Source organism: Urocampus carinirostris, chromosome 9, assembly GCF_059441175.1.
Source record: "Urocampus carinirostris isolate Australia breed hairy pipefish chromosome 9, RoL_Ucar_1.0, whole genome shotgun sequence".
Lineage (NCBI taxonomy): Eukaryota > Metazoa > Chordata > Actinopteri > Syngnathiformes > Syngnathidae > Urocampus > Urocampus carinirostris.
In genome coordinates, this window is record NC_142357.1 from 11,138,512 (window position 1) to 11,163,709 (window position 25,198).

The 25,198-nt window shown below is 39.0% G+C and overlaps 1 protein-coding gene across 3 annotated transcripts; it reads left to right on the forward strand.

Annotated features, from left to right (window-relative positions):
* The first annotated feature begins 178 nt into the window (after positions 1-178).
* Positions 179-24,978, forward strand: cstf2 (cleavage stimulation factor, 3' pre-RNA, subunit 2). Of its 3 annotated transcripts, XM_088344522.1 has the most exons (14): positions 179-339; positions 547-625; positions 1,404-1,573; positions 1,655-1,791; positions 4,005-4,124; positions 4,195-4,323; positions 5,415-5,520; positions 9,059-9,118; positions 13,857-13,956; positions 15,012-15,211; positions 15,286-15,407; positions 19,350-19,442; positions 19,508-19,659; positions 24,830-24,978. In XM_088344522.1, the coding sequence occupies exons 1-13, from the start codon at positions 249-251 to the stop codon at positions 19,628-19,630; spliced, it is 1,530 nt and encodes a 509-aa protein (XP_088200648.1). In that variant the 5' UTR covers positions 179-248; the 3' UTR covers positions 19,631-19,659; positions 24,830-24,978. The 3 variants fall into 3 exon arrangements, with proteins under 3 accessions (XP_088200648.1, XP_088200646.1, XP_088200647.1); XM_088344520.1 differs by lacking the exon at positions 9,059-9,118 and having other exon boundaries at positions 14,991-15,211; XM_088344521.1 differs by lacking the exon at positions 9,059-9,118.
* The last annotated feature ends 220 nt before the right edge of the window (positions 24,979-25,198 follow it).

Here is a 25,198-nt window from a genome sequence, read left to right on the forward strand (position 1 = left end):
GTTGAGAAACACTGATATACTTTGTTTCATTGATGTGTGAAGTTACACTGTGGCTATAACATATACTGCTGTTCAATTGATTTTTATTGTTGTTTTTGCATTCGTGTGGGGAATGTTGGTCTTTTAAAATTATTAAAATAGTATCATGAGACACAAAGACCTCTCTGTCTCTAAGCGTCAAATTAAACCTCGAATATTATGCCACTACTACTTCCGGGTGTCTCATTGAATTTAGTCCCCCTGAAAAAATGGCGAACCTCGCTGCCGCCGCTGCTGCCGCGGCCGCAGTCTCTGCTGGTAGAGATCCAGCACTAGACCGTTCGCTACGCTCAGTGTTTGGTAAGCCTCCTTTCGTCTTTTTTTTAAGCATTTTCTTACTGCTGTGGTTTACATTTTATTATGCCCAAGAACGTCTGTTAGCTAAGACCAGTAGTAGGCTCGTGCTAGCTTTTCTTATGGCAAAGTAAGAAATACAACTTTTCACACCCCGAAAACAAGCATTTCAAGACTACTGTTGAAGTAATAACCCGAATGTTTACGTTTCAGTGGGAAATATTCCTTATGAAGCAACTGAAGAACAGTTAAAGGACATCTTCTCTGAAGTTGGACTTGTTGTTAGCTTCAGGTGAGGATTTTTCATTCATTCCTTTTGTTCGTTAATTATTTTCTTAATATAGAAGCAACTGATTTTTTCATCAAAGAAAACACGTCGGCAAATCAATTTTTTTGTCTTCCCGTAAAATAATAACAGTTTCCGGGTTTATATCATATATATATCAACATTCCTCAACCTTCTTTGATCCAAGTTACATTTTTTCTCATTGAAAAATATTCCAAGGTACACCGTCCACATATAAAATGTTCAGAAATACATTTTTAATTGTAAAAGGCATGTAATTACAAAGTGCCATCTTGATGGTGCAATAATATTTGCACTAAGATAAAATAAAGAAAAACACACCATAGTGCAAAATAATTCATTGATAGTAAAATAGTGTAAAATAGTTGATCCAGTCTTGTATTTCGTAGTAATGAGGGTAACTATTACATTTGGGTAAAAGGTATTTTTCTGCCTGTCAGTTCTTGATTTGCTGATACTGGATCGTCTACCTGGGGGCAAAAGTTATTCAACACATGGTAAAACTATAAGTTCAGGTTCTGTGATGATGCGTATCAACCAGGAGTTGTTTGAGCAATTGCCAAGCAATATCTGTTTTATTTAACTACTGTCAAAGGATCATATAATGCCTTGTAATCTGTAGCACTTTTTAACCATATTGTAACTGTTTGTTTTAGAGTTATGAGCAATCACAAAAGAAATTTAAATCATATTGCAGGGAACTACTTTATAAAGTAACATGAATGTTATTTGCAGACTGGCACAGTTGTTTTTGCCTTTTTAGGTTAGTGTATGACAGAGAGACAGGCAAACCAAAGGGTTATGGCTTCTGCGAGTATCAAGACCAAGAGACTGCGCTCAGTGCCATGCGTAATCTCAACGGCCGAGAGTTCAGTGGGCGTGCTTTACGTGTTGACAACGCAGCCAGTGAGAAAAACAAGGAAGAGCTTAAAAGTAAGTGTTTAATAATTTCCACACAATCGAAGGTGTTTTTTTTTTCAGACTGAGGTGATTGTACCATGTGTATCAAAACAGGTTTAGGAACAGGGGCCCCCATCATTGAGTCTCCTTTTGGGGACTGCGTGGCACCAGAGGAAGCTCCTGAGTCCATTAGCCGGGCTGTGGCTAGTCTACCACCAGAACAGATGTTTGAACTCATGAAACAGATGAAGGTGAGGCTTCTTCATTGATGCACCGATTTTTACAGAGAAAATGGGAGACAGACCCTCTTCAATTTGCAATTTTTTTTTGCCTCAATATAATTGCTTCCTAAAGGTAGGGTGTGTAGTTTTAGGTGTCCTTAAAAGTTGAAAGTTAAACAAGTTCTCTATTAAGTACATGTTAACAATGCCCCACTGAAAAGACCCTTTTATGTTTTATTTTCCACTGCACATATCTGTTTTTAAACCCGTAATGTAAATCCTAACCCAAGACGTACCCAAAGTAAATTGAATGCTCTTCTTGAACTGTTTGGAGAACATGGGCGGTTTTGTCCCAAACTGAAACAAATATATGGCAAGTGCTACTAACATTGAGTATTCTGAGTTAGAACACACAGAAATAAAGGGGTTTTATTCTCGCCTGATTTTTTTTTTTTTTTTTTTGCAATCAAATGCTTGCAGTAAAGTGTAGCATGGCTATCTTGGCTAGAAAACAGGTGAGACAATAGCAACCCTTACCCGGTACCTTGTCAATTAAAAAAAACATTCCTTTTTACACATTTTCTAATTGTACGTCTAGGCCTTGCCAAAAGTGGCCATTTGGAGACGATCAGTTTACAGTACTAAAACTTTGCAACTGTGTATTTTACTTTGGCCAATTTTTTAGACTTTTTGAAAGAGTTGTAAATGTTTGACTTCACTTTCCAGGAGTCCAAGATTTTGCACTCTTGCACACGGTGGTGCTAAAAAATGAATCACGTGTGGCGTTACGCAAGTTTATCCGTGGGTCTACTTTGAATACACAGTGTATCAATCTTTTCAGAGTTCATTGGCTTACTAATGTGTCGATCATCTTCTAAAAAAGCCTGCAATTGGCCCAGAGTGATGTCAATCAAAAGGTCAGAGGCTAACGGCCATATTAGAAATCATCTAAAGGGTCTGTTTATTTTTAAAGGGGAAATATGGAGCGAAACTAACTGATTACAACAAGGATCATCAAGCGATGCATGAAAATAGTGAAAGCAGGAAGAGGTCTGCTTCAAGTAGAGTCCAAACGCCATCACAACTGCAAGAATGATAAACAGACAAGTTTATTTGAGCGTGCTTAAGGAAACATGTTGGCCTGGAGAGGGATGGGAACCACCAGGCTGTACTTGCAGAAGACACACCACAGGAAATGGTGCCCCCGTCTGGTTGCATGCATCCAACCAACCAATCAACAAACCAACCAACCTAAGATGCACGTACTTGCATGCACATCATGAATAAGCCTACTGAGACTGCAATGGTGACACAAGGCAGTAGATGTCAGCAGAGAATTACAAAGTCAAGTCATCTTTATTTGTATAGCCCTAAATCACGAAGAGTTTCAAAGGGCTTCACAGATTATTACACTATATTACACAGACTATTTTTCAGCCGACGAGAAGAGTAGGTTATTCATATGCTATGGAGTAGAAGTGAGTTTTAAGTTTAGATTTAAACATTTCCACTGAGGTTGCAGATCGGATCTCAGGGGGAAGAGCATTCCACAGCCCCGGTGCCCGGATGGAGAACGCTCTCGAACCAGCAGAACGCTCTTGGGATCACCAGAAGACCGGCACTATAAATATTTTGTACAGCTCGTTTAATAAAAACCTCAGTTTCCCCCCCCCAGGGCCATCACACCCCAAACAAATGCGGAAAACTAAAAAAATATTTATCTTGTCAGTTGCATGGAAAAATAGGTATTCATCTTATTTATTGACTGAGTTGGGAATTAATTGTTGCTGCTAAATGTTATTGCACTACTTTTCAATGCACTATTTTTACAACATAGGTCAGTGTTCAGGCACTACCTTGCAAATATTTTGGCCGATTTATCCTGGCATTTTGTATTTCTCTTTTAAGTATGTGTTACATGTTTATCCTGGAGTGCTGTGTCTAATCATGTCGCAAACAATGTTCACTTATGTAGGTTTTAGATCAGAGAATTGTGTAATAAGAGTCTGTAGTCTGTACAAGCCTTTGAGACTTCTTGTGATTAAGGGCTATACAAATAAACACGACTTGAACTGACTACATTGTCATCAATGACAACAAAGACAATTGGATTCAAAATAGGCACCAGGGAGAATTTCCTGAGAAGCCTACAATATGAAATCAAATATATTCTATGAAAAAAAATGGCTGTCGGTAAATATTTATAGTAATATCTGTTGGCAAATGCTTTTCTTCCTGTACAGCTTTGTGTCCAAAACAGTCCTCAAGAGGCAAGGAACATGTTGTTGCAAAACCCTCAACTGGCGTATGCCTTGCTGCAAGCCCAAGTGGTAATGCGCATTGTGGATCCAGAGATCGCACTTGTAAGTGATCAGATCAAGTTTTCCCTAGCTGTTCCTCTTTTTTACAAATTAACGATTGCCCCCTTTATAGAAAATGCTTCACCGCCAAGTCACAGCCCAGCCGCTGATCTCAAACAGCCAAGGTGGAGGCCCACTGCCAGCCAATCCTGCGCCTGCAATGCCCAACATGGCAGGCCCACAGCAGCAGCAACAGCCGGTGGTAGGCATGACACTGATTCTAATGTCTGCATTTTTTTGAATGTAATTTTTAAAATGTGTCCAGGTCCTCTTAGGTTTTTTTTTCCTCTGGTCTTGCTTTGGTAGTTGTATTTAAACTCTTGGATAGTGCTAAACAGTAAAGATTTTTCCTATTGATAACTAATAACACCCTGCTTTTCCAGACCAATAGCGAAACCCGATATAATATTCCGAGTGCATGTGAACTTTTTTATATATTAAGGTATTGCGAAAAATCTTGCTCATTTGAAGTATTATTTTCCAGTTTTATACTAAGATGTGTAAATAAATATTCCTAAGATGAACAAGATAATTTGATATGGTGGACGTTTTTCCTCATTTTGAGTAATATTGATTTCTAAGATTGTCAAGAGAATACTGAAATTAATTGAACTTATCAACCATCTACTGTATTAAACAATTATTTCTTGTCTCATATATAAATTTCTATCAAAAACAATTAGGTCCCCCAAAAAATATTACTTCAAAAAGAAAGGTTTAGCGTAATATAAATATAAATATAATTAAATAAAAACATTTCTAAAAACGAGCTAACGCCAGTGGGTAAATGCTTTGTTTTTGTAGTTTATTTTGAAAAACACACATTGGAATAGTTGCTACTGTTATTTTTTATGCCTTTGTTTTTGTTTACAATCGGAAAAACAAATTTGAAAAGTAATGTGATCTCAGAATTTGATCGGGTTGTTCTCAGTGACTACTTTTGTTGTGTATTTTGTGTTTGTTCAAACAACTTTCAATTTTTGCTATTGTCTGTCTGATAAATATTACTCCTATATTTATCTTGCATCCCATCTCTTGAATATTTGAAATGGTTACAGTTAAATGTGTGGAACTGCACCCCAAAACTGTATTTGCATATTTAACTGTTTGATCAGCAGAGTCACAAATTAACTTGACTGGTTTCTTATTTTACTTCTGGCAAACACAAATTATCACATTTATGGAAATTGTTGTCATTATGCTAGACCAACCTTAATTACCATCATCTCATTTCTCAAAAACCTCACATTCCTTATCGCAATTATCTGTCCCACCACCCTGGTATGTAACCAGCCTGGAATGCATGTCAATGGAGCACCTCCAATGATGCAGCCTCCTAACATGGGAGTCGTCCCTGGACCAGGACCAGTGCCGGCCCCAGGACCCGGCGCTCCTCCAGGTAATCATCTGAGAATCGTGCGTTGTCTTGTCGAGTGACTCTCTTTGGCTGGTTCCTTTTTATTGGGCTACTCGCTTTCTCGTTTCTCTGATGCCATGTCATCAAGATTGACAAACATTTAAAATCCATACGGATTTACAGGTTTCTAACTGTGACTTAATTTTGTCATTTTTAAAAAACATCTTAGAATGCTGCAAAATTCATTTTTGGTCAGATTTGCACGACATTTATTTATCTAATCACCACAGGGAGAGCCTGAAATGCATTTTTGAATGGTATTTGGAGTGTTTGCTAGTACTGTGCTCTTTAAAAAGCCTGGTGGTTCTAAAAACGTTACCTGGTGTTGGTATAAATTCTTTTGAAGTTAATTAGAGTCAATGAGAATTGATCTCCACTATATGGGTGATAGTAGGCTCAAGTTAAATATCTAGGTTTTCATTTAAAGGAAATCTCATCTCATCTCATCAGCTGCATCGCTTATCCTCAGTAGGGTCGCGGGGGTGCTGGAGCCCATCCCAGCAATCATCGGGCAGTGGGCAGGGGACACCCTGAACTGGTTGCCAGCCAATCGCAGGGCACACAGGGACAGACAACTCATTCGCTCATTCACACCTAGGGACAATTTGGACCGGCCAATTCACCTGAAATGCATGTCTTTGGAATGTGGGAGGAAACCGGAGTGCCTTGAGGAAACCCACGCAAGCGCGGGGAGAACATACAAACTCCGCACAGTTATGCCGGGAGCTGGATTTGAACCCACGCAGGAGGTTCCCACGACCTCAGAACTGTGCCGCAAACGCGCTAACCACTGCGCTGCCGTGCTGCCCATTTAAAGGAAATATGTTGTTTTAATATATGTATTAAATATAACAGCTCAATCGTAGCCTAAATAAACCGTAAAACTCGGGCTATGGAGCGCACTTGATTATAGGCGGCACCCAGTTCATTTTAAAAAATGTGCATGGATAAGCTGCAACTGACTATAAGCCGCATGTACCCACATTGAAACATGAAATATTTATTTAGAAAGATGGTACATAGAGTTTTAACTATACAGTACTTTTACCCCTTAATGTTCCGCTGGCGGGCCGCTTGACTTTTGATTAACAATTTTGTGTGTGTACACTGTCACCAATTACTAAAATACGTCATGCACATATCATTGGAAAGCTTAAATTCTCAGAATTCCAGATTAGATAGATAGATAGATAGATACTTTATTCATCCCCTAAGGGAAATTCACATTTCCAGCAGCATCCCTGAGCTGAGAACAGTACAATAATAAAGCCAAAAGAATACAATATACAAATACCCAGTGTGACGTGCAAATGCCCACTTTAGCATGTTATATAGAGTAACCAAATAGTGCTACACAGAACACATAATGCAGTAAGATTCAGTAATATCCAATGTAGGTGGTGTGGTTTAATGTGGGCCTTTACTCTGCCGGGTGGAGTTAAAGAGCCTCATGGCATGAGGAAGAAAAGATCTCTTCAGTCTGTCCGTAGTACAAGACAGTGACAGCAGTCTGTCACTGAAACTGCTCTTCTGTCCGGAGATAATGCTGTGAAGCGGATGCGATGGATTGTCCATGATTGACCTCAGCTTTTTCAGTGCCTGTCTCTCAGCTACTGTTGTTAGGCTGTCCAGCTCTTTGCCCACAACAGAGCTCGCTTTCCTAGCCAGTTTATTGAGACGAGAGGCATCCTTCTTCTTGACGCTGCCTCCCCAACACGCTGCCGCATAGAAGAGGGCGCTTGCCACTACTGTCTCATAGAATATTTTCAGGAGCTTTTTGCAGATGTTGAAGGAGGCCAGCCTTCTGAGGAAGTAAAGATTAGAGTGCATACTCATCAGAGAAACATCACGGGCGGCATTGGCTCAGGAGCAATGTTCCCTCTAATTTTCCACGGGTCTGAGCGTTAACACAAAGTCGGTGAGCAGCGCTTGAAACAACAGTGAGCAACCATAATCCCAAGTGTGGCAAGATAATTAATTATCAAACATGTCCAAAACTTGACATCAAGTTACATTTTGCTGAATTTCCGGCAATGCAAAATTAATTTTCTTTTTTGAATGAACTGACTCATGTACCATTGCAAAGGTTGTACGGCCTACAAACGTCGTTTGTTTTTACAATTCTTTCACAAGATATCCATTTCTTTTTATTTCCTGATATATTTTGTCGCATAATATTAACATTTTTGGGGGCTTATTTAGTCAGTTGTAGGATACAGAACTGTACTTAATCACATTTTTTAGTGGAAGTACAATGTTGGCAACAAGATTCACTTGATATAATTGGAAATTATTTGAATGCAACACAAACTTTCTTCTTTTTACTGTGTTTTTTTATTCTCCTTTTTTAAAATTCCTTTAAAGAAATCTTGTGTTTATTTTTTCTGAGCTGTTACTTTTTTCTTTTTGTTCTCTATTTACTTTTTCCCACATTTTTTTCTTTTCTTTTTTTTTTGGCTTTTTTTTATAAATGTTTCCTTCTTTTTTCTCTTCCTTTTGTTGTTTTTCCTCAGCTTTTCACTACTTTTTCATTTTTGGTATTTTTTTCTTCTATTCCCCCCTTCCTTTAAGTCATTTTGTGCATACTTTTACATAATATTTGGTCATGTTGGGATTAAAGAAGCAAAAACAACCCGAATAGCCGTTTAGGACCTGAAAGAGCCGGTTCCTTTTAGTGAGCTGAACCGAAGAAGCCGATTCCCCGACAAACTCTACTAACTTTACTCAACTTCGTTCTCCTTCGACTTTAAAATACCGCATTTAGGACACAACGTCAGGGGAACCCGTGTATTTTTTACCTTCATGGACTGTAACTGACTTGAGTCGCTTCTTAATTAGTAATTTCGAGCCCTCATTTTTGTGCGCTGGCTAGATTTTCTTGTGCGCTGAGAATGTGCGAGCAGTGCGCAATTGCGCACGCGCGCAGCTTAAAGGGAACACTGCTCAGAAGGAAAAGCGCTCGTCTTGGGATCAAGAGGTCGCAGGTTCGATTCCCGACCCTGGCAGCCTTATCTGTCCAAATGTGAGTGGGACACATTGGATATTGTGGTCCACCTGAAAGTATTCTATACAATTGTTATAGAATAGATTCTCTTGGGAATTATTGCAAAAACATGTATTTTATTGTTAACACTTAGCTCTACTTATTTTTTCCCTAACATTTGATTCTTCACAATCATCGTTTCACCTTGAAACAAAAATTTCTATCATCTGTGATAAGTAGAGTATGGGTTTAATCATATTTTTGTGAATGGCGTGGGCAGGCCATTTCTTATTTTTCTCTGGGGGGAATCTTGCATTTCAAATTTGAAACGTTTGTTGTATTTTGGACTTGCTATTCCTCACTGAAATCCACAGGTGGTGCCACAGTCCTTTAAAACTTGGTGCAATTTGTTCATGTCACGTTTAACCCAACTCTTTGTTGCTCACATTAATCTCATTCCAACGTGTGCTTTGAAAGTGTGGTTTTGCTCTCTTGAGTCTACTCACCTTTGATTTCCACTTTAAAACGCTGGCTCAGGAAACCTCCATCTTTCCCCTATGGGATCGTCTGCCCAAGCTTCTGTTGAGCGGCCTCAAGGTATCATGCAAACCCCTCATTTCATAAGCCTGTGCCACAGTGAGTTTTGGAGTGAAAACGGCATGATGGTGCAAACTTTTTTGTGAGGTTGCCACGGTTACTTTGGCTAATAAAATGCATCACTATCGGGTGATGCATTTAAAATAGGTTATTAAGAAATAATTGGAGTGTACCTCTTAAATGTGATACCATCAAAGCACAGGGTGGGACAAATTTCGTAAATAGTCAGATTTTTAACATAATTTTGAGTCTTGTTTCTGGGACAGGGACTTGGCGCAATGATGGCATTTATTTCATGTTGAGGTTGCAGAAACTCACATGGCAATGTCAGAGAGCTGGAGCGATATCAGGCGCACGCTGTGAGGCTACTGCATAAAGAGTGCGTTAGAAGAATATTTGATAAGAGTTTGGTCGTTTCAGAAATCAGGTTAAACATGATTTAATCTTCAGTGCTCATAGTGGCTGTGTAAAGAATACTTATCTGGGTGATTTTTTTTTTTTTAGTCATGGCCATTTTATTAATGTTTCCGTTTTTTTCCTCTTATCACTGGCAGATGGCTTTGTCACTATACGTAGTTTAAACTGTGTGAAGTACGTCAAAAAATAAAACGAAAAAATCACAATCCAAATGTTATCGTTACTTTTTTTTATATGTTTCTTCCCTTCATTTCCTACATTCTGACTATTTCCTTCAATGTAGAACTAAAAGGAAACCCACCCAAACATTTTAAGCCAACAATGCCTTTTACTTTGAATAGTTCAAACATGTAAATTTGTGTGAAATGTGCATTGAGTTTAACAATTACCCCCAAATTGAATGGAAGCATATTGGTGCATCTTGGGTGCCTCAACCTACAAAGAAGGATCCTTTTATATGCTTTGCCCCTCCCTACAAGTGTCAGACATTCCAATCGATTCCCTATTAATATTTTTTTAAAGGAAATAACATTTTGTACATACATAAGCCAAACCCGACTTTAAGCCCGTATGTGCCCATGTGCAAAGTTGAAACACCTCGTCCATTTGATTTCTCTGCGTTCACTCAGCCTTCAAGAATGTATTGCAGTTCAGGCCAACTGCTTTTAGTTACCTTTGAAAGCTTTTGGGGATTTTTAAAATTTGTTCCATTTCTTCCTGCTGCCGTTACCAGCGTCTCACAATCGATTTATCAATGTTAAGTGTACGTGCAGCCGCTCTGTTTAGTTCTTTATCGGACAGCCAGATTGCTCTCAACTCAAAAGCTGTGTCGTAAACTTAATTTATGTACAAAGTGCGTTTCTGTACGTAAAACTTCTTGTGTCGTTTTGAAATCCACCTTTCTCACTCTTGCCATTTCTGCTCTAGTACCCCTAATGACCTTGCAAGTGTGTCAACTAGAAACAAAAAAAAATCAACTAGGGAACAGTAGATAATTCTTTGGTGTCATATTTTGTTTTATAATTGTTGGAAATATCAGAGCGTGAAAGTGATATGTATGCTAGCACGATAGGCATTTGTCATATGTAGCCTATCTGTCACAGCTACATTCAATTCCAAGATAAAATTTAATGAAAAGGACAATGAAACCTAAGCAAAAAGACATTAATGAAAGAATGAACCACTGATTGCTAAATAGATTGGACCTCATAGTTTTTTTGGGGGGAGACCGATACAAAACAATAAATAAAATAAAAAATTACTGGTCACAATCTCATCAAAGTCTTTAATGATCTAATAACACCCCCCCACCCTCACTTTATTCAAATAAATGTGAATTGATATGGGTTTCTTATTTTAAAACTGAATTGTCAAGATTGATTGATAAAATACCAATTTGATTTTGTTGGCCATAGCTCCTAAGTGGGCCTCAAACCAAAATGGTATGTTGTTAAGATTAAACCAAAATATATTTTGTCTTTCCCTTTTCACATTTTAACATCCACACTTTTCTGTTGTTGTTGCGTTAATCAAAAACTTGAAACCCGACCCGAACAGGAGAGGGTTTCTTATTGAATGGCATCCAGGAGGTGCCTGCCGTCTCTTGACAGCTCGCTGCGGTTTTTGCATTCATTTTGGTAAAGGTGTAATTATTCTTAAAAAGCAAGGCAGTGCTGACACACCCATCGCTTTACTTTTGCACCTCTGGCAGTACAGTGGGTGTCTCATCAAGAAGTGGTTTAACCATCATTATTGTGCTTTCTCATTTGCACATGAATGTTTTGTTGCGAAATCAGGCTGCTTACTGTGCTGTTTCCACACTTAATTATTCCTCCCCTTTTTTCCCAGCATTGTTTCTTCCTATTCTGTTGTGACGCATGCTTGTTTAATAGACGAGTTGTGAAATGCTTTTCATTGGCCCCAAAAAGCCCCACGGTATTGTTTGTTTTTTCACGCCCTACTCCGCTTTACGACGTAAAATATTTCCAAATAAGGTGTACAACACAAGTGCGTGTAACCGATTTGTGTGTCTCATGAAAGCTTGCACTGTTCACAATCAATTGGACAACACATTGCTGGAAAAAAGCTACCACTTGGATCATGTGATCTCCGTGTGTGGGTTCCCCCCTAAATGTTGCTCAACCTCGACCTGATCAGCCTTATCTCATTACTGCCACACATTTTTACTATCAGACATTCCAATGTATATTAAGTGTTCCAGAGTCCAACATCCATCCTTTACCTTTAGAGTACGTTTTTTGCTGAGTTTGCTGGTGTTGACTAAACCAACCATGTTCCTATGTCATCAGCCCTGAGTAACAGATGTCATTTTCAGTTAATAAGAGTGGGACAATGGACAGCCTCCTAGCACACATGAGAAAAATATGATTTTATAAATAGTATTGGGAAATTACCAGTTTGGTGGCACTATGTCCGCCTAGAAACTGGGAGATCAGGATTTGAATACCTGCCTAAGTTTTACCAATGCCTTTTTGGTACGAACATTTTCTCCTTGCTTGGCACTTAGCATTAAGGCTTGGAATTTAGTGAGTTGGTTCACAAAAACTATTGGTACATCACCCAGTGCCAAACGCGTCTTCCCTCACCCCCCTTTTTTAAGAACAAAGTGTCTAGATGAGTTTGGAAAAGCAATTTGTTTATGGAAAGAGTTATATGATGACCTTAAGATGGCCCCTAATTATATCAATTTAAAAGAAATCCTATGCTATGCGTATTTTGGATAAATATACTAAAGAAGGCTAACATCAAGATTTTCCTTGGTTATATGCTATACGAGTCACTAGCAATACTAGTTAACTTTGAATGTAATTTCCTTGTTTTCTTACTTTGTGGGGTAAAGTTTGTTTTTTGTGCTTTGGAAAACAATAGAATAAATGTTACAGGGTGGGCACTTAAAAGCATTGGGCTCATTTTTATGTATGTTATCGTATTGTTCAGCTTTTTTATGTTTTGTGCAAATACTTTGTTGTTCCTTTCGTTGATTAATGGTGGATGCTCTTTTGATCAGTTGACTTCACTAAAATTCAACTCAACTTTATTTAAAAAGCCCTTTAAAACAGCCACACCTGAAGACAAAGTGCTGTTCCTAAGTAAAACATAATTAACAAAAAAACCTTAAATAGACCAATAATTAAATAAATTAAGTTTATGAGAATAATATAATAATAATAATAATAATATGATGGACTAGTTTTAAAATGGACAGTGAGGGAGCCAGACTGATGTGCACGGGCAAATAGTTCCAAAGTTTAGGAGCAGCAACAGAAAAGGCTCCCCTCTGAGCTTCCTCTGAATTTACACAAATTACGGCGCGAGGACCACACACGGGCCATCGGCCTTTTTTAATACGGCTCGCCTGAGCAAAATGGTAATCTCATCTCATCTCATCAGCCATACCGCTTATCCTCATTAGGGTCGCGGGGGGGGCTGGAGCCCATCCCAGCCATCTCCGGGCAGTGGGCAGGGGACACCCTGAACTGGTTGCCAGCCAATCGCAGGGCACACAGGGACAGACAACTCATTCGCTCATTCACACCTAGGGACAATTTGGACCGGCCAATTCACCTGAAATGCATGTTTTTGGAACGTGGGAAGAAACCGGAGTGCCCGGAGGAAACCCACGCAAGCACGGGGAGAACATACAAACTCCGCACAGGAAGTCTGGAGCTGGATTTGAACCCACGACAGGTTCCCATGACATGAACTGTGCCGCACAAGCGCTAACCACTGCGCCGCCGTGCTGGTAATTGTATGATAATTTATTGTCACACTAGGGTGACAATTATTTTTTTTTAGGGTGCTTTGACCAACATAGCTTCCCACAGAATCTGTACAAGTGCCTATTTCTATCAACAATCATATTGCATATGATAAAACAAACATTTCTGCCTAACCCATAAGTTTGATTAAGATCGTTTTTTTCTTGAGATAGCCGTTTTTTTCTCTAAAGTCTTAAAAAATATTTAGGATATTACGTTACTCCTGTAGAGATATGGTAAAAAATAAAAATTGAAAGATGCCAACACTTTTTAATTGTTAGTCTCTAGGTAAAATATTTTTGGAGCTTGGAAAAATAGCGCGAATTGTTCAAAATGGTTGGTACTTGTCACTGGAAAATGTCTGGCAATGGATGACTGTGTGGTATAGTCTGAAAAATATTGACTCATTTACTGTAATCTTGCAGTATGGGAAATTATGTTAGCACATTTTTCAAATTTATTTTAAATACGCTTGTTTTGGCTAACCAGTGAGTGGGCCTATTTGCTTGTGAATGTTTCCATGTTGTGTTTTCTTTTTTTAGTTGGGGGCGGCATCCCTCCAAGAGGCCTGCTGGGTGACGGACCCAATGATCCTCGTGGGGGCAGCCTCCTGAACGTCACGGAAGTGCCAATTGACCCCAAGTGAGTATACAGGCAACATGGGGAACAGGGCTGCACTTCGAGACTTATTTTATTGTACACCAATCACCGACTGTTAAAGAATAGTCGAAAAATCGCATAATTATTAAATAATAAATCTAGAATGAAGTTTATTTATTAATGTAAAAAAAGATAATTGACACAAAAAAATGTGTACGATGAAAATCTTTTATTGAACATACTGCCGATTCATACATACATTAAATAAAAATGCCCTATCTTAAACCACTTAGGCACAGTGCTTGGTCAGTAGAGACAAATCCATAAATCAACCTAAAATAATAGGTTCAAGCAAACATATTTTTTATCCCTGTAACATGAGAACAGCAGTTTAACAGAAAATAAATAAATTTAATGTGCATTTTGTGAAGTACATTCAATGGTCAACTGCAAAATTTAACAAAAAAAAAACCTAACAATTCTCATTTTTAACGTTTGAGGAACTGACATTTGTTCTTTGTACTGCGTGCATTTAATTTTAAATAGGTTTGGCAGGCATGGTCTGGCTTAACGCTCAAGTTCTTTTATAGCAAAATATATGGGTATAAAATGCACAATGCATGTCATCAAAAGTGCTTTAATGTAACATGAATCTTACCCAGGTGAGTCAAACAGTTTTTTTCAACCGTCTCGTGTACCTTGTCTGTAAATGTTTATGCATCACCAAGCTACTGCCATTATACGCAAGATCTGCTTGGAAAACTTTGCTAGCAGTCTTTTTAGTTGCCCTATCCAAGCTAAAATGCTGTCAAACTTTTTGGTATACCTACTTGATGTGGACATCGCTATTTCTGTATGTTTATGTTACCGACAGAGCCGCTATTGCGCATAAGCAAATTTCTGCAGAGATTATATTCATTTATTGATGCCCCACTCTGAAAAAAAAGTGACTGGTGATTTTAGTCTACAATGGAATTCGTTGTCCTCTATTTCTATTATCGATTTTGGGCAACTTATACTTGCAGCCCTAATGTGGAATGAAGCTAAGCAATAATGCTATGATTGTTTGACTCGAGCAATCCACACATTGCGTGCAGCCGAGGCTACATGGGTGCACCCCCACAAATGGCCCCACCGCCGGTGCATATGGGCCCCATGGGAGCCGTTCCCCCACCTGATATGCGAGGGCCACCCATGGACATGAGAGGGCCACCGATGGGCGAACCGCGAAACATGATGGGTGACCCCAGAGGGCCCCCTTTGATGGAACAACGGGGACCTCCCATGGACGTCAGAGGTAAGCATCTGTTTCCAGATATTATAAAGGCTAACTAACTTATTTTTTCACGCAGTGTAATTTGTTTTCCGCAGGCCGTGATCCTCGAGCGATGGACACTCGTGGCCCCGTGGCAGGCCAGAGGGTCCCGATGCCGGGAGGAATGCAAGGCCCCATGCCCCACATGGGCCCCAACGCACCTATGGCCCCACGGCCGGTAAACATCTACTCCTCCCGTCTTTACCCTTTTTTTCCTTTTGCTTTAAGGTTGCAAGTCATTTATCTTATCGGTGTTTGCCTATTGAATTAGGATATCTTAAACCTGACGATTTACTCCCGACCAACAATAACCGATTCTTTGTTTGAATACTAGATTAATAACTTATTAATTATTTTCTAATTATTAACTTGGTTGCATTATTTACCCACCTACTAAACAAACTTAGCCTTGTATTCTTTTATTTTATTACTTGTACAGCACTTTCTATGCAATGACTTTTCTCATATGTAAACAACATTTTTATTTTCACTATAAATGACTCATAATCAGTAAAGAAGTAATAATGTTCTAAAATTAAAATTGTATTTGTCATTTAATGATATAAAACAATGTAAAACATGCAAAAATACATACATTTAAAAAATATACTTGAGTATCACATATGTAACATACTGTTTATTTGAGTAGAGCGCGCACACTTGTATAACGCACGATCCAAGTTCTCGATTAAAAATCGTTATAGAATTTCCTTATTTTTCTCGCCTAAAACTGAGAATTGTGACAAACTTTGAGGCGAGGCGGCTGGGGTGAGTTGGCGACAGAGGAACGGCGGTTAGTGGCTTCAGCAGGGTGCGTGTATCCGTCACTGGGTCGCACGGGGCCGCCCAACCGTCGCGTCCTGCCCCGCCACCCGGTACTGTTTCTTTCACCACGTTCGCAGCCGCCTTTCCATTCCCCTCAGCGTAAAGTGAATGGGGGCCCTCGGAACCTAAACCCAGCAGCTGTGTGCGCAATACCTTTTTTGCTCTTTTGGCTCTGGGGCTTTTGAGTAGTTTGAAATCTCTATAATCAAAAACCATACGTCACAGCAGATCAAATTTCTTGGAGAAAGTCTGCTGTTGACACATTTGAACATTGAATACCATTTCCTTCGATACGCCTGCCTCTGCACAAGAACCCACGAGATATTCAAGTCATTTTTATTGGTATAGCCCTTGATCACAAACAGTCTCAAAGGGCTGCACGGGTTATTGCACATTATTATTACACCTTCCCCTGATCTGAAACCAACATGAGGGCAAGGAAAAACTCAATATTTATTATAGATCGTTCATGCAAGTGATTTTGATATTGTTGCTAAAAATAAAAAAATAATGATAAAATAACATGGCTTCCCTGACATATAGCATTGGTATCTGAACTTTTGTATCAAATACATTCGTATCTGAACACATAACCCCAACCGTTGGCTGCTGTAAGAGATGAGGACCATGCTGTGTGCAAGAGATTCTTAAGGGAGCTTAAGATCAGTCGTCATGTGTACAGGTTGTTGCAATTGTACGGGCCTCTGAATTTTTAGCTCCACAGTACATTGAGTTTTATTTTTGAGAAATGTTTTTGTTGCACTCTTGCGTATATGTTTAGGGCAATTTAATTAATATTGACTGTTGCGCTTTTTGTTTAAGTTTGACAGCTGAGGACACGGTCTGCAAAAAAAGTGTCACAGCACAACATGTTGCTTTTCTGTACTAGAATTTTCCCCGGTGATTCTGCAATATTTGTTCTCTTGGCTGTGGATTCGCTAGACAGTGGGAATCTTGTTCATCCATTCATGTGTGTCAGTAATTGGATGATGAGGCATTTGGCTCCTGAAGGGAGTCGTAGTTATTCCCGCTGTTTACCTGCGCTTCATTGAACTTTTTTCACTTTGACATTGAGAGCACTGGGCAGAAATTACATCATCACCCGACTGCAGCCCTCGGAATACTTTGTTTTAATTAAACGGTCGGGCGCACCAACAGAGGCGGCCCACCGGGAACAGACTGTGGGGTCGCTTCACCGTACGGGGTATGGCAAGGGTGTGCGTTGTCACGGGCCGCATCGCACTGTAAGCGGCGGTGTTTAAATTATAGACAAAAAGTAGTTGCCTGTAGTCTGGATTTTATCGTAGTAATACATCTAAGCGTGTTTACATTGTTATAAGCTGTAATAATAAAGCGAGGTAAAGAATCATAGCTTATGCCCAAGTTACCTGAATTGAACTCCTGAGACTGCGACATAACATCACACACCACAACAATGCCACTGGAGCATACCATTACTTAAAGGAGGGTTTTACACTCCCTCTAACACTTGTCACCCTAGCTTTGGGTATAACGTACACTCAAACTTTCAGTTCTAGTTTAGGTAAAACATTTTGCGCATTATATTCAAATAAATACAGTACTTTTATAGTGAAATAGATATTGTTTTCTATTCAAGGTCATTATAATTAGATACTGTTTTTTTTCATCTTATTTTTTTTACTTAAACATTTTTGTGTGCAATGAATACATTGTTTTAACGTTATTACCTTGTATTTACGTTTGTTATGCTTTTCATTACAATCAGTTTTTTAAAAAACCAATGTTAGGAATAAAATTGTTCATTTCATTCAACATTTTATTTAACATTCAGTTGAATTTCATTGGCATTTTTGTGTTGTACAAAAAAATTGACACATCTTTCAAATTTCGTTTACTTTGTCCAAGGATTAAATTAAATGTATTTAAATGCACGATAAATGAATAGTGTCAGATGCATTTGATTGAATGTGTAAGAGTTGTAATTAGAACGCTTGGATTGTATTTCAACTCAACAATGCAAAGATGTAGCTACTCAATCATCAACCTGTAGAGTTGACCTGCAAACAAAGCATGTGCTTGACCCAGTTAATCATTAACTTCTTAACGTTCTGCCGGCTAGCCGTCAGACTTTTGATAAACAAATAAGTGTCTGTACAATGTCACCAGTCACTGAAATAAGTCATTGAAAAGCTCAAACTCTTGGTAATCAAGATATGATGATCATTTCAAAATATACTCATCACAGAAACATCACAATCAGTCTGAAACAAAATCCTCGAAAACAATAAAGCCTGCGCAACTCAACAATTATGTCCCGTGGCAGTCATCAAATGAGAAGATTGTACACAAACATGGCCTTGTTACTTCCAGGGCCATCCAGTGATTAAAACCATGTAAAATATTTACTCCAAAACACATGATAATGCTGTCCAGAGCCTGCATTAGCCTGTATGGGCCTGTTTGGATAAAAGGAGATTGCCTCCAGCATGTCTGATTATCTTCAGCTGTAGTAACCGACTCGAATAATGATCGACACATTGGTCAGCCAATGAAATTTCCAAATTAAGTGTTATTTTTTTTGTTGCTGCTAAATGTTATTGCACTATTTTTACAACATAGTCCAGTGTTCAGGCACTACCTTGCAAATATTTTTACCGATTGATCCTGCCATTTTTTTAACTTGGAGTCCTGTGTCTAATCTTGTCGCCAACAATGTTCACTCATGTAGGTTTTAGATCAGAGGATTGTGTTATAACAGTCTGTAGTCTGTACAGCCCTTTGAGACTTCTTGTGATTAAGGGCTATACAAATAAACACGACTTGACTTTGCAACTTTTCTATGTGTAATTTTGACCAGAGCTGAAATTAAACATGTGCAAAGCAATTCGTGGCTCATTTTCACGCACCATTATTACGTGCATGTGTGCACAATCGTGGATTGACTTCTGGAAAGAGATTTTAAACCTTTCTTGCTGTGGCTAAAAAATTGGACAAAGTAATTAAATTTGAAAATGTTTTAGTGTTGAAAAGTAATCATCCCCAAATGGCCACTTTTTGAAACGCCCTAACCTACTTTACTTTACTCAATGTTTGTCAATGTTTGTAGCACTTGCTGTGATTATTTCAGTTTGGAACAAAACTTCAGAGTTTTACCTTTCAAAAGAGACCAAAAACGTCCATTTTCTACAATGGTTCAAAAACAGCATTCTATTTACTTTGGGAACGTCTAGGATTGGGATTTTAGGAGAATTGTACAGGAACGTCAAGGAGTTATTAATGAACGCCGCAAACGTCTCTCTTGTTTCCGACACAGGGTCCTAATATTCCTGGTGTCCCTCCTCCGGGAGCAGCGGGCGGCGGCTTCAGTCCGGGTCAGAACCAAGTTTCCTCGCAAGACCAGGAGAAGGTGGGTGGTCTCGAAATGAGACCCACGGGGTTTGGTACATGATGGATTGTGTGCTGTGGTTGCAGGCTGCCCTGATCATGCAAGTCCTCCAGCTGACCCCAGACCAAATCGCAATGCTGCCCCCTGAGCAAAGGCAGAGTATCCTCATCCTCAAAGAGCAGATCCAAAAAACCGCCGGCGCACCTTGAACGGTTCACGGCTGGCATCGGGACTGCCGGTGGGTGCTGAGACCAGAGTTCCCGCAAATCCTTATTTTTAAAAGGCATTGAATCCATCGTTCTATAGATAAGGCCTTAATTGGCATTGAAATGTCTTGAAACCGATTTACTTTTTTATATACAGTACTTTTGGGTAACAAAGATCTTTTATCCTCATAGCAAAAAAACTTTCAAATGAAGTTATTAGTATTGTTTTTTTATTAAATTCTTCTAAATTTCTTCAAGCACATCTAAAGTCGAGGATTTCAGTTTTATTTGCAACCAAAATCTTGCTCGCTATACGAAGGAAAATCTAAGGACCGCTCGAGATGGCTCACCACTCGTGACTGCTTACTGCGCATGCAAACTACTACAGGCAAAATTAAAAATTGCACTGTAAAGAAAACGGGTGTGTCTAATTGTTCATTTAAAGTTATAGTAACTTATATTTTCAGTGTACAGTTAGCGTTTATGTACAATCAGCAGTCTCTCACTCTCATACCTGTCAATCTCTGGCAATTGCTTCCCTTATTAATAATTGCAAATCCTTTTTATTAAGCGATCATAAACCTTACGAACGCAACGTTCACCCATTTACTCACAGCAAGATGGACTATATAGAACCCCGCGATAATTTCAGCAATCTATAATGATGTCGCCGGTGGTTGTCATTGACCAAGACCATCCGGGTTAGAGACGAAATAGACAAAACGAGATCGGTCATTTTTTTTAAGAAAAGTTCTCATGAAATGTGAAATGATCCAAAAATTTATCAAAATACTCCTCCTACCACACCACAAACAAAACATTTGTTGTTGCGACTGTTAGGTACTCATAATAACTCGCATTTTATTTTGTTATTTGTTTATCTTGTTAGAATTACTACTTGAATCTGTTTTAATGATAAGGAAGTTGTATTTTACATATATTTAGGATTCACTTTGATTCCTTTGGGAGATCAGGAGCAAGCCAATTATCCATTCATTATCTCCAACACTTATCACCCCTGGGGACAAGAGGGTGTTGGAGCCCAGGGCATTGGGCAGGAGACATCCCGAATCATATTAGAAAGCTACGAGCACAAGCTCTTGTCGAATTAAGCTCATATGTAGAGGTACCACTGCATTTCTTTTTTAAGGGATGGTGTGTTTTATTTAGAACAGTAGTTTCTAAACCTTTTTAAGCTGTGAGTTACTTTTCTTAACTTCATTGGTGCTACCAGTTTATGTATTTCTAAAAGAGAAAACTGTGTTATTACCAGGTAAATATTGAAAGAAGGGTTAAAGGACTTGGACAAACACTAAAAAATAATTTCACAAAGAAAATAAAAATTATTTTCAGAACCGGACTGTAGGCTACTCAGATGTCCTTAAGGGGCTTTGCCTGGCACCACGTTGTAGACTTCTGATTTAGTTGTAAAAAAGAATTCTGGCCTTTAAAAATTCTGAAAATGATTTAAGCAAAAACAAATTACCGTATTTTCCGCACTATAAGGCGCACCGGGTTATAGGGCGCACCCCGAAAAAATAGTTTTTGGTCCTATATTTGACATACATAAGACGCATCGGATTATAAGGCGCTACAATGGGAACGTCGACAAAACAGTCAGATACTTCAGTCCAACTGATTACCCCCTTAACATCCCCAAAGCTTGCAAATACGTGTCGAGAACACGTGCGGATGCGGTGTCCGTATGATGTCACTCAAATGCATCGTTCCATCATTCGGAAGATTAAAGTCTTGGGATTCAAGAAATGCCAACCATTCCTTAGTTTCTATTTTCGCTCGCAACTTTACTGTGCATATGACAATAAAAACTTGGAATTGAGTTTAATTTAAAAATAGACACTCCATTCCATCCATTATCTGCACCGCTTATCACAGAAACATCGAGTTCAGTCTGAAACAAGATACAGGGAAAATACTGGACTGTCTCAGAAAATTAGAATATTGTGATAAAGTTCTTTATTTTCTGTAATGCAATTAAAAAAACAAAAATGTCATACATTCTGGATTCATTACACATCAACTGAACTATTTCAAGCCTTTTATTATTTGAATATTGCTGAATTTGGCTTACAGCTTAAGAAAACTCAAAAATCCTATCTCAAAATATTAGAATATCATGAAAAAGTATACAAGTAGGCTATTCAACTAATCACCTGAATCATCTAATTAACTCAAAACACCTTGCAAGGGTTTCCTGAGCCTTAAAAACACTCAGCTTGGTTCAGTAAACTAAATCACAAGTATGGGGAAGACTGCTGATCTGACTGCTGTCCAGAGGACCATCATTGATACCCTCCATCAGGAGGGTAAGACACAAAAAGAAATTTCTCAAAGAGCAGGCTGTTCACAGAGTGCAGTTTCAAAGCATATCCACAAAAAGTCTGTCGGAACGGAAAAATGTGGCCGGAAACGCTGCACAACCAAGAGAGATGACCGCAGCCTTAACAAAATTGTGAAGAAGAGCCGCTTCCAGAATTTGGGGGAGCTTCAAAGACAGTGGGCTGAAGCTGGAGTCCAGGTATCAAAAGCCACAGTTCACAGACGTGTCCGGGAAATGGGCTACAATAGCCGTATTCCCATGGTCAAGCCACTTCTGAACTCAAGACAACGGAAGAAGCGTCTGACTTTTGGGCTATGGAGAAGAAGCACTGGACAGTTGCACAGTGGTCCAAAGTCCTCTTTTCAGACGAAAGCAAGTTTTGCATTTCATTTGGAAGTCAAGGCGCCAGAGTCTGGAGAAAGGCTGGAGAGGAGCAAAATCCAAGTTGCTTGAAATCCAGTGTGAAGTTCCCACAGTCAGCAATGGTTTGGGGAGCCATGTCAGCTGCTGGTGTTGGTCCACTGTGTTTCATCAAGTCCAGAGTAAATGCAACTGTGTACCAAGAGATTTTAGAGCACTACATGCTTCCATCTGCTGAAAAGCTCTATGGAGATGAGGATTTCATTTTCCAGCATGATCTGGCACCTGCCCACAGTGCCAAAACCACCAGTAACTGGTGCACTGACCATGGCATCACTGTCCTTGATTGGCCTGCTAATTCCCCTGACCTGAACCCCATCGAGAATTTGTGGGGTATAGTTAAGAAGAAGATGAAAGACACCAGACCTACAAATGCAAATGAGCTGAAGGCCGCTATCGAAGCATCCTGGGCATCAATAACACCTCAGCAATGCCACAGGCTGATTGCCTCCATGCCACGCCGGATTGATGCAGTAATCCGTGCAAAAGGATTCCCAACCAAGTACTGAGTGCATCAATGGACATTTTCAAATGTTTGATTTACTTTTGCTGTTATAAAATTATTTTTTTACTTGGTCTGAGGAAGTATTCTAATATTTTGAGATAGGATTTTTGAGTTTTTTTCAGCTGTAAGCCAAAATCAGCAATATTCAAATAATAAAAGGCTTGAAATAGTTCAGTTGATGTGTAATGAATCCAGAATGTATGACATTTTTGTTTTTTCAATTGCATTACAGAAAATAAAGAACTTTATCACAATATTCTAATTTTCTGAGACAGTCCAGTATATAGCCGAAGTAGCTCACCGAAGTCGTTGTGTTCAATAATAATGTGCAGCCATGGTCCTCTTATATCCGTGAGTTTAGTAAATCCAGGAGAATAAAATATTTACAAATACAGAATAGTAAAAAAATGCTTTCTGTATGCCGTCAACCATGTGCATTCATCTTTTTCGGCCAATTGCAGGCTTTGTTTTGCTGCTTCAGCCAATGCCAGCCTGTAAATGATAAAAAGGATCCGCCCCTTGACCTCCGAATAACTTTAGCCAATAGTGATCGATTCAACTGATGATTGACACATCTTTTTTGACCAATTGCAGGCTTTGTTTTACAGCTTAAGCCTATGCCAGCCTGTAAATGATAAAAAGGATCCGCCCCTTGACCTCCGAATAACTAGCCAATAGTGATCGATTCAAATGATGATTGACACATTGGTTAGCCAATGAAACGCAGGTAAATAAATCCCAGCATACACCGCGGACTACTTGGCGTTCGGGGGAAAATCTAGTTGGCGGCTGCAAGTTAGTTGGAAGACTTTGCGATTTAATATTGATCCATAAATAAGACGCACTGTATTATAAGGCGCATGGTCAGCTTTTGAAAAAAATTAAGACTTTTAGGTGCGCCTTATAGTGCGGAAAATATGGTAACTATTAAAGTTTATTTTGGAAGTTAAGAAACCACGTTGATTTTACATAATTTGTGCCTCACCTAAACATAGCTGACAATTATCACCCAAAAACCTAATTGAAATGAGACAAAATGGTGCAGTTTAATCACTTTGAGGCTACTTAGTTTGTATTATTTTTAGCACTCAGTTGCATGACATAAGAAAGAAAGCTCCAATGGTCAAATAATACACGAGTAGTACAAATGTATCTTCGGGTTTCCCCAAATTTGTATTTATATTTTGTATTAGTATTTTTGTATTTTTGTTCTTGATATTCTTAAAAATGTTATTCTTAAAGAATTGTTTTGATAGACATTTAAAAATGAATAGGAATGTATTTTCTCAATGCTTTTAATTTAAGTTTGTCATGTTTTTGTAAGGTAGCACGGTTTACGGTTAGCGCGTGTGCGGGACAGTTCTGAGGTCATGAGATCAAATCTCCTGTGTGGAGTTTGCATGTTCTCCCCGTGCTCGCGTGGGCTTCCTCCCACATTCCAAAAACATGCATGTCAGGTTAATTGGCCGGTCCAAATTGTCCTTAGGTGTTAATGAGCGAGTGTCTGTGTGCCCTGCGACTGGCTGGCAACCACTTCAGGGTGTCCACTGCCCAAAGATAACTGGGATAGGCTCCAGCACCACAGCAACCCTACTGTGAATAAGCAGTGCAGATAATGGATGGATATTTTCATAAACATTCAAAATGTATTTGTTTTGATCTTTATATAATGGCCTTTTTCAAACTAGTATACAAGATGCCACAGCATTGACTGAGAATAAATTCAGATTTCTTTTCTCCTTTTAACGTTAATTGTAATGGAATTTTTCTCGTAGTAATTGGTCTGTGAAAAGTTGTATCTCCGTCCCCTGCATGCACCAATTCATCTAGAAATATGACTATTGTGTAAGAAACCAATAATGTTAGTACAATAAACACATGAATTGGCACTTCTGAATTTTTCCCGGTATTTGACGTAATGCGTCTTCTCTTGTAGGGTTTACAGCTGGACATCAACTTGAAGTCATCAATTTGGATAGTTGTACAGTGTTTTTTTTTCCATTTTTTTATTTGAGTGTGAACACAAAATCCCCCCCCTGGTTCTTTGTTTCCCCACATTTAGTCAATAAAACAACACAAACAAAACTCTCGTCTATTAATAAAGCACTTGAGTTCTTCATGTAAAAGGTGTTTTTAGCGTATCACGAATCGCAGGTCGTGTGACTTTCCTTCTTTTTCCCGGTTTCTCCCGTCTCTTAACCCTTAGGATTCGAAAAGGACTGTACAAGTATATTTTAACACGCACTGCAGCGAGAAATTATTCTTTTTTGAACCGTAACAGTAACCACTTTAGTAACCACACATG

Excerpts from the sequence above, each read along its gene's own strand:
- cstf2 (XM_088344522.1), top strand. The coding sequence starts at position 249 with ATGGCGAACCTCGCTGCCGCCGCTGCTGCCGCGGCCGCAGTCTCTGCT. Across the intron at positions 1,792-4,004 it reads AACTCATGAAACAGATGAAG|CTTTGTGTCCAAAACAGTCC; the intron begins GTGAGGCTTCTT and ends CTTCCTGTACAG. Across the intron at positions 4,125-4,194 it reads TGGATCCAGAGATCGCACTT|AAAATGCTTCACCGCCAAGT; the intron begins GTAAGTGATCAG and ends CCCCCTTTATAG.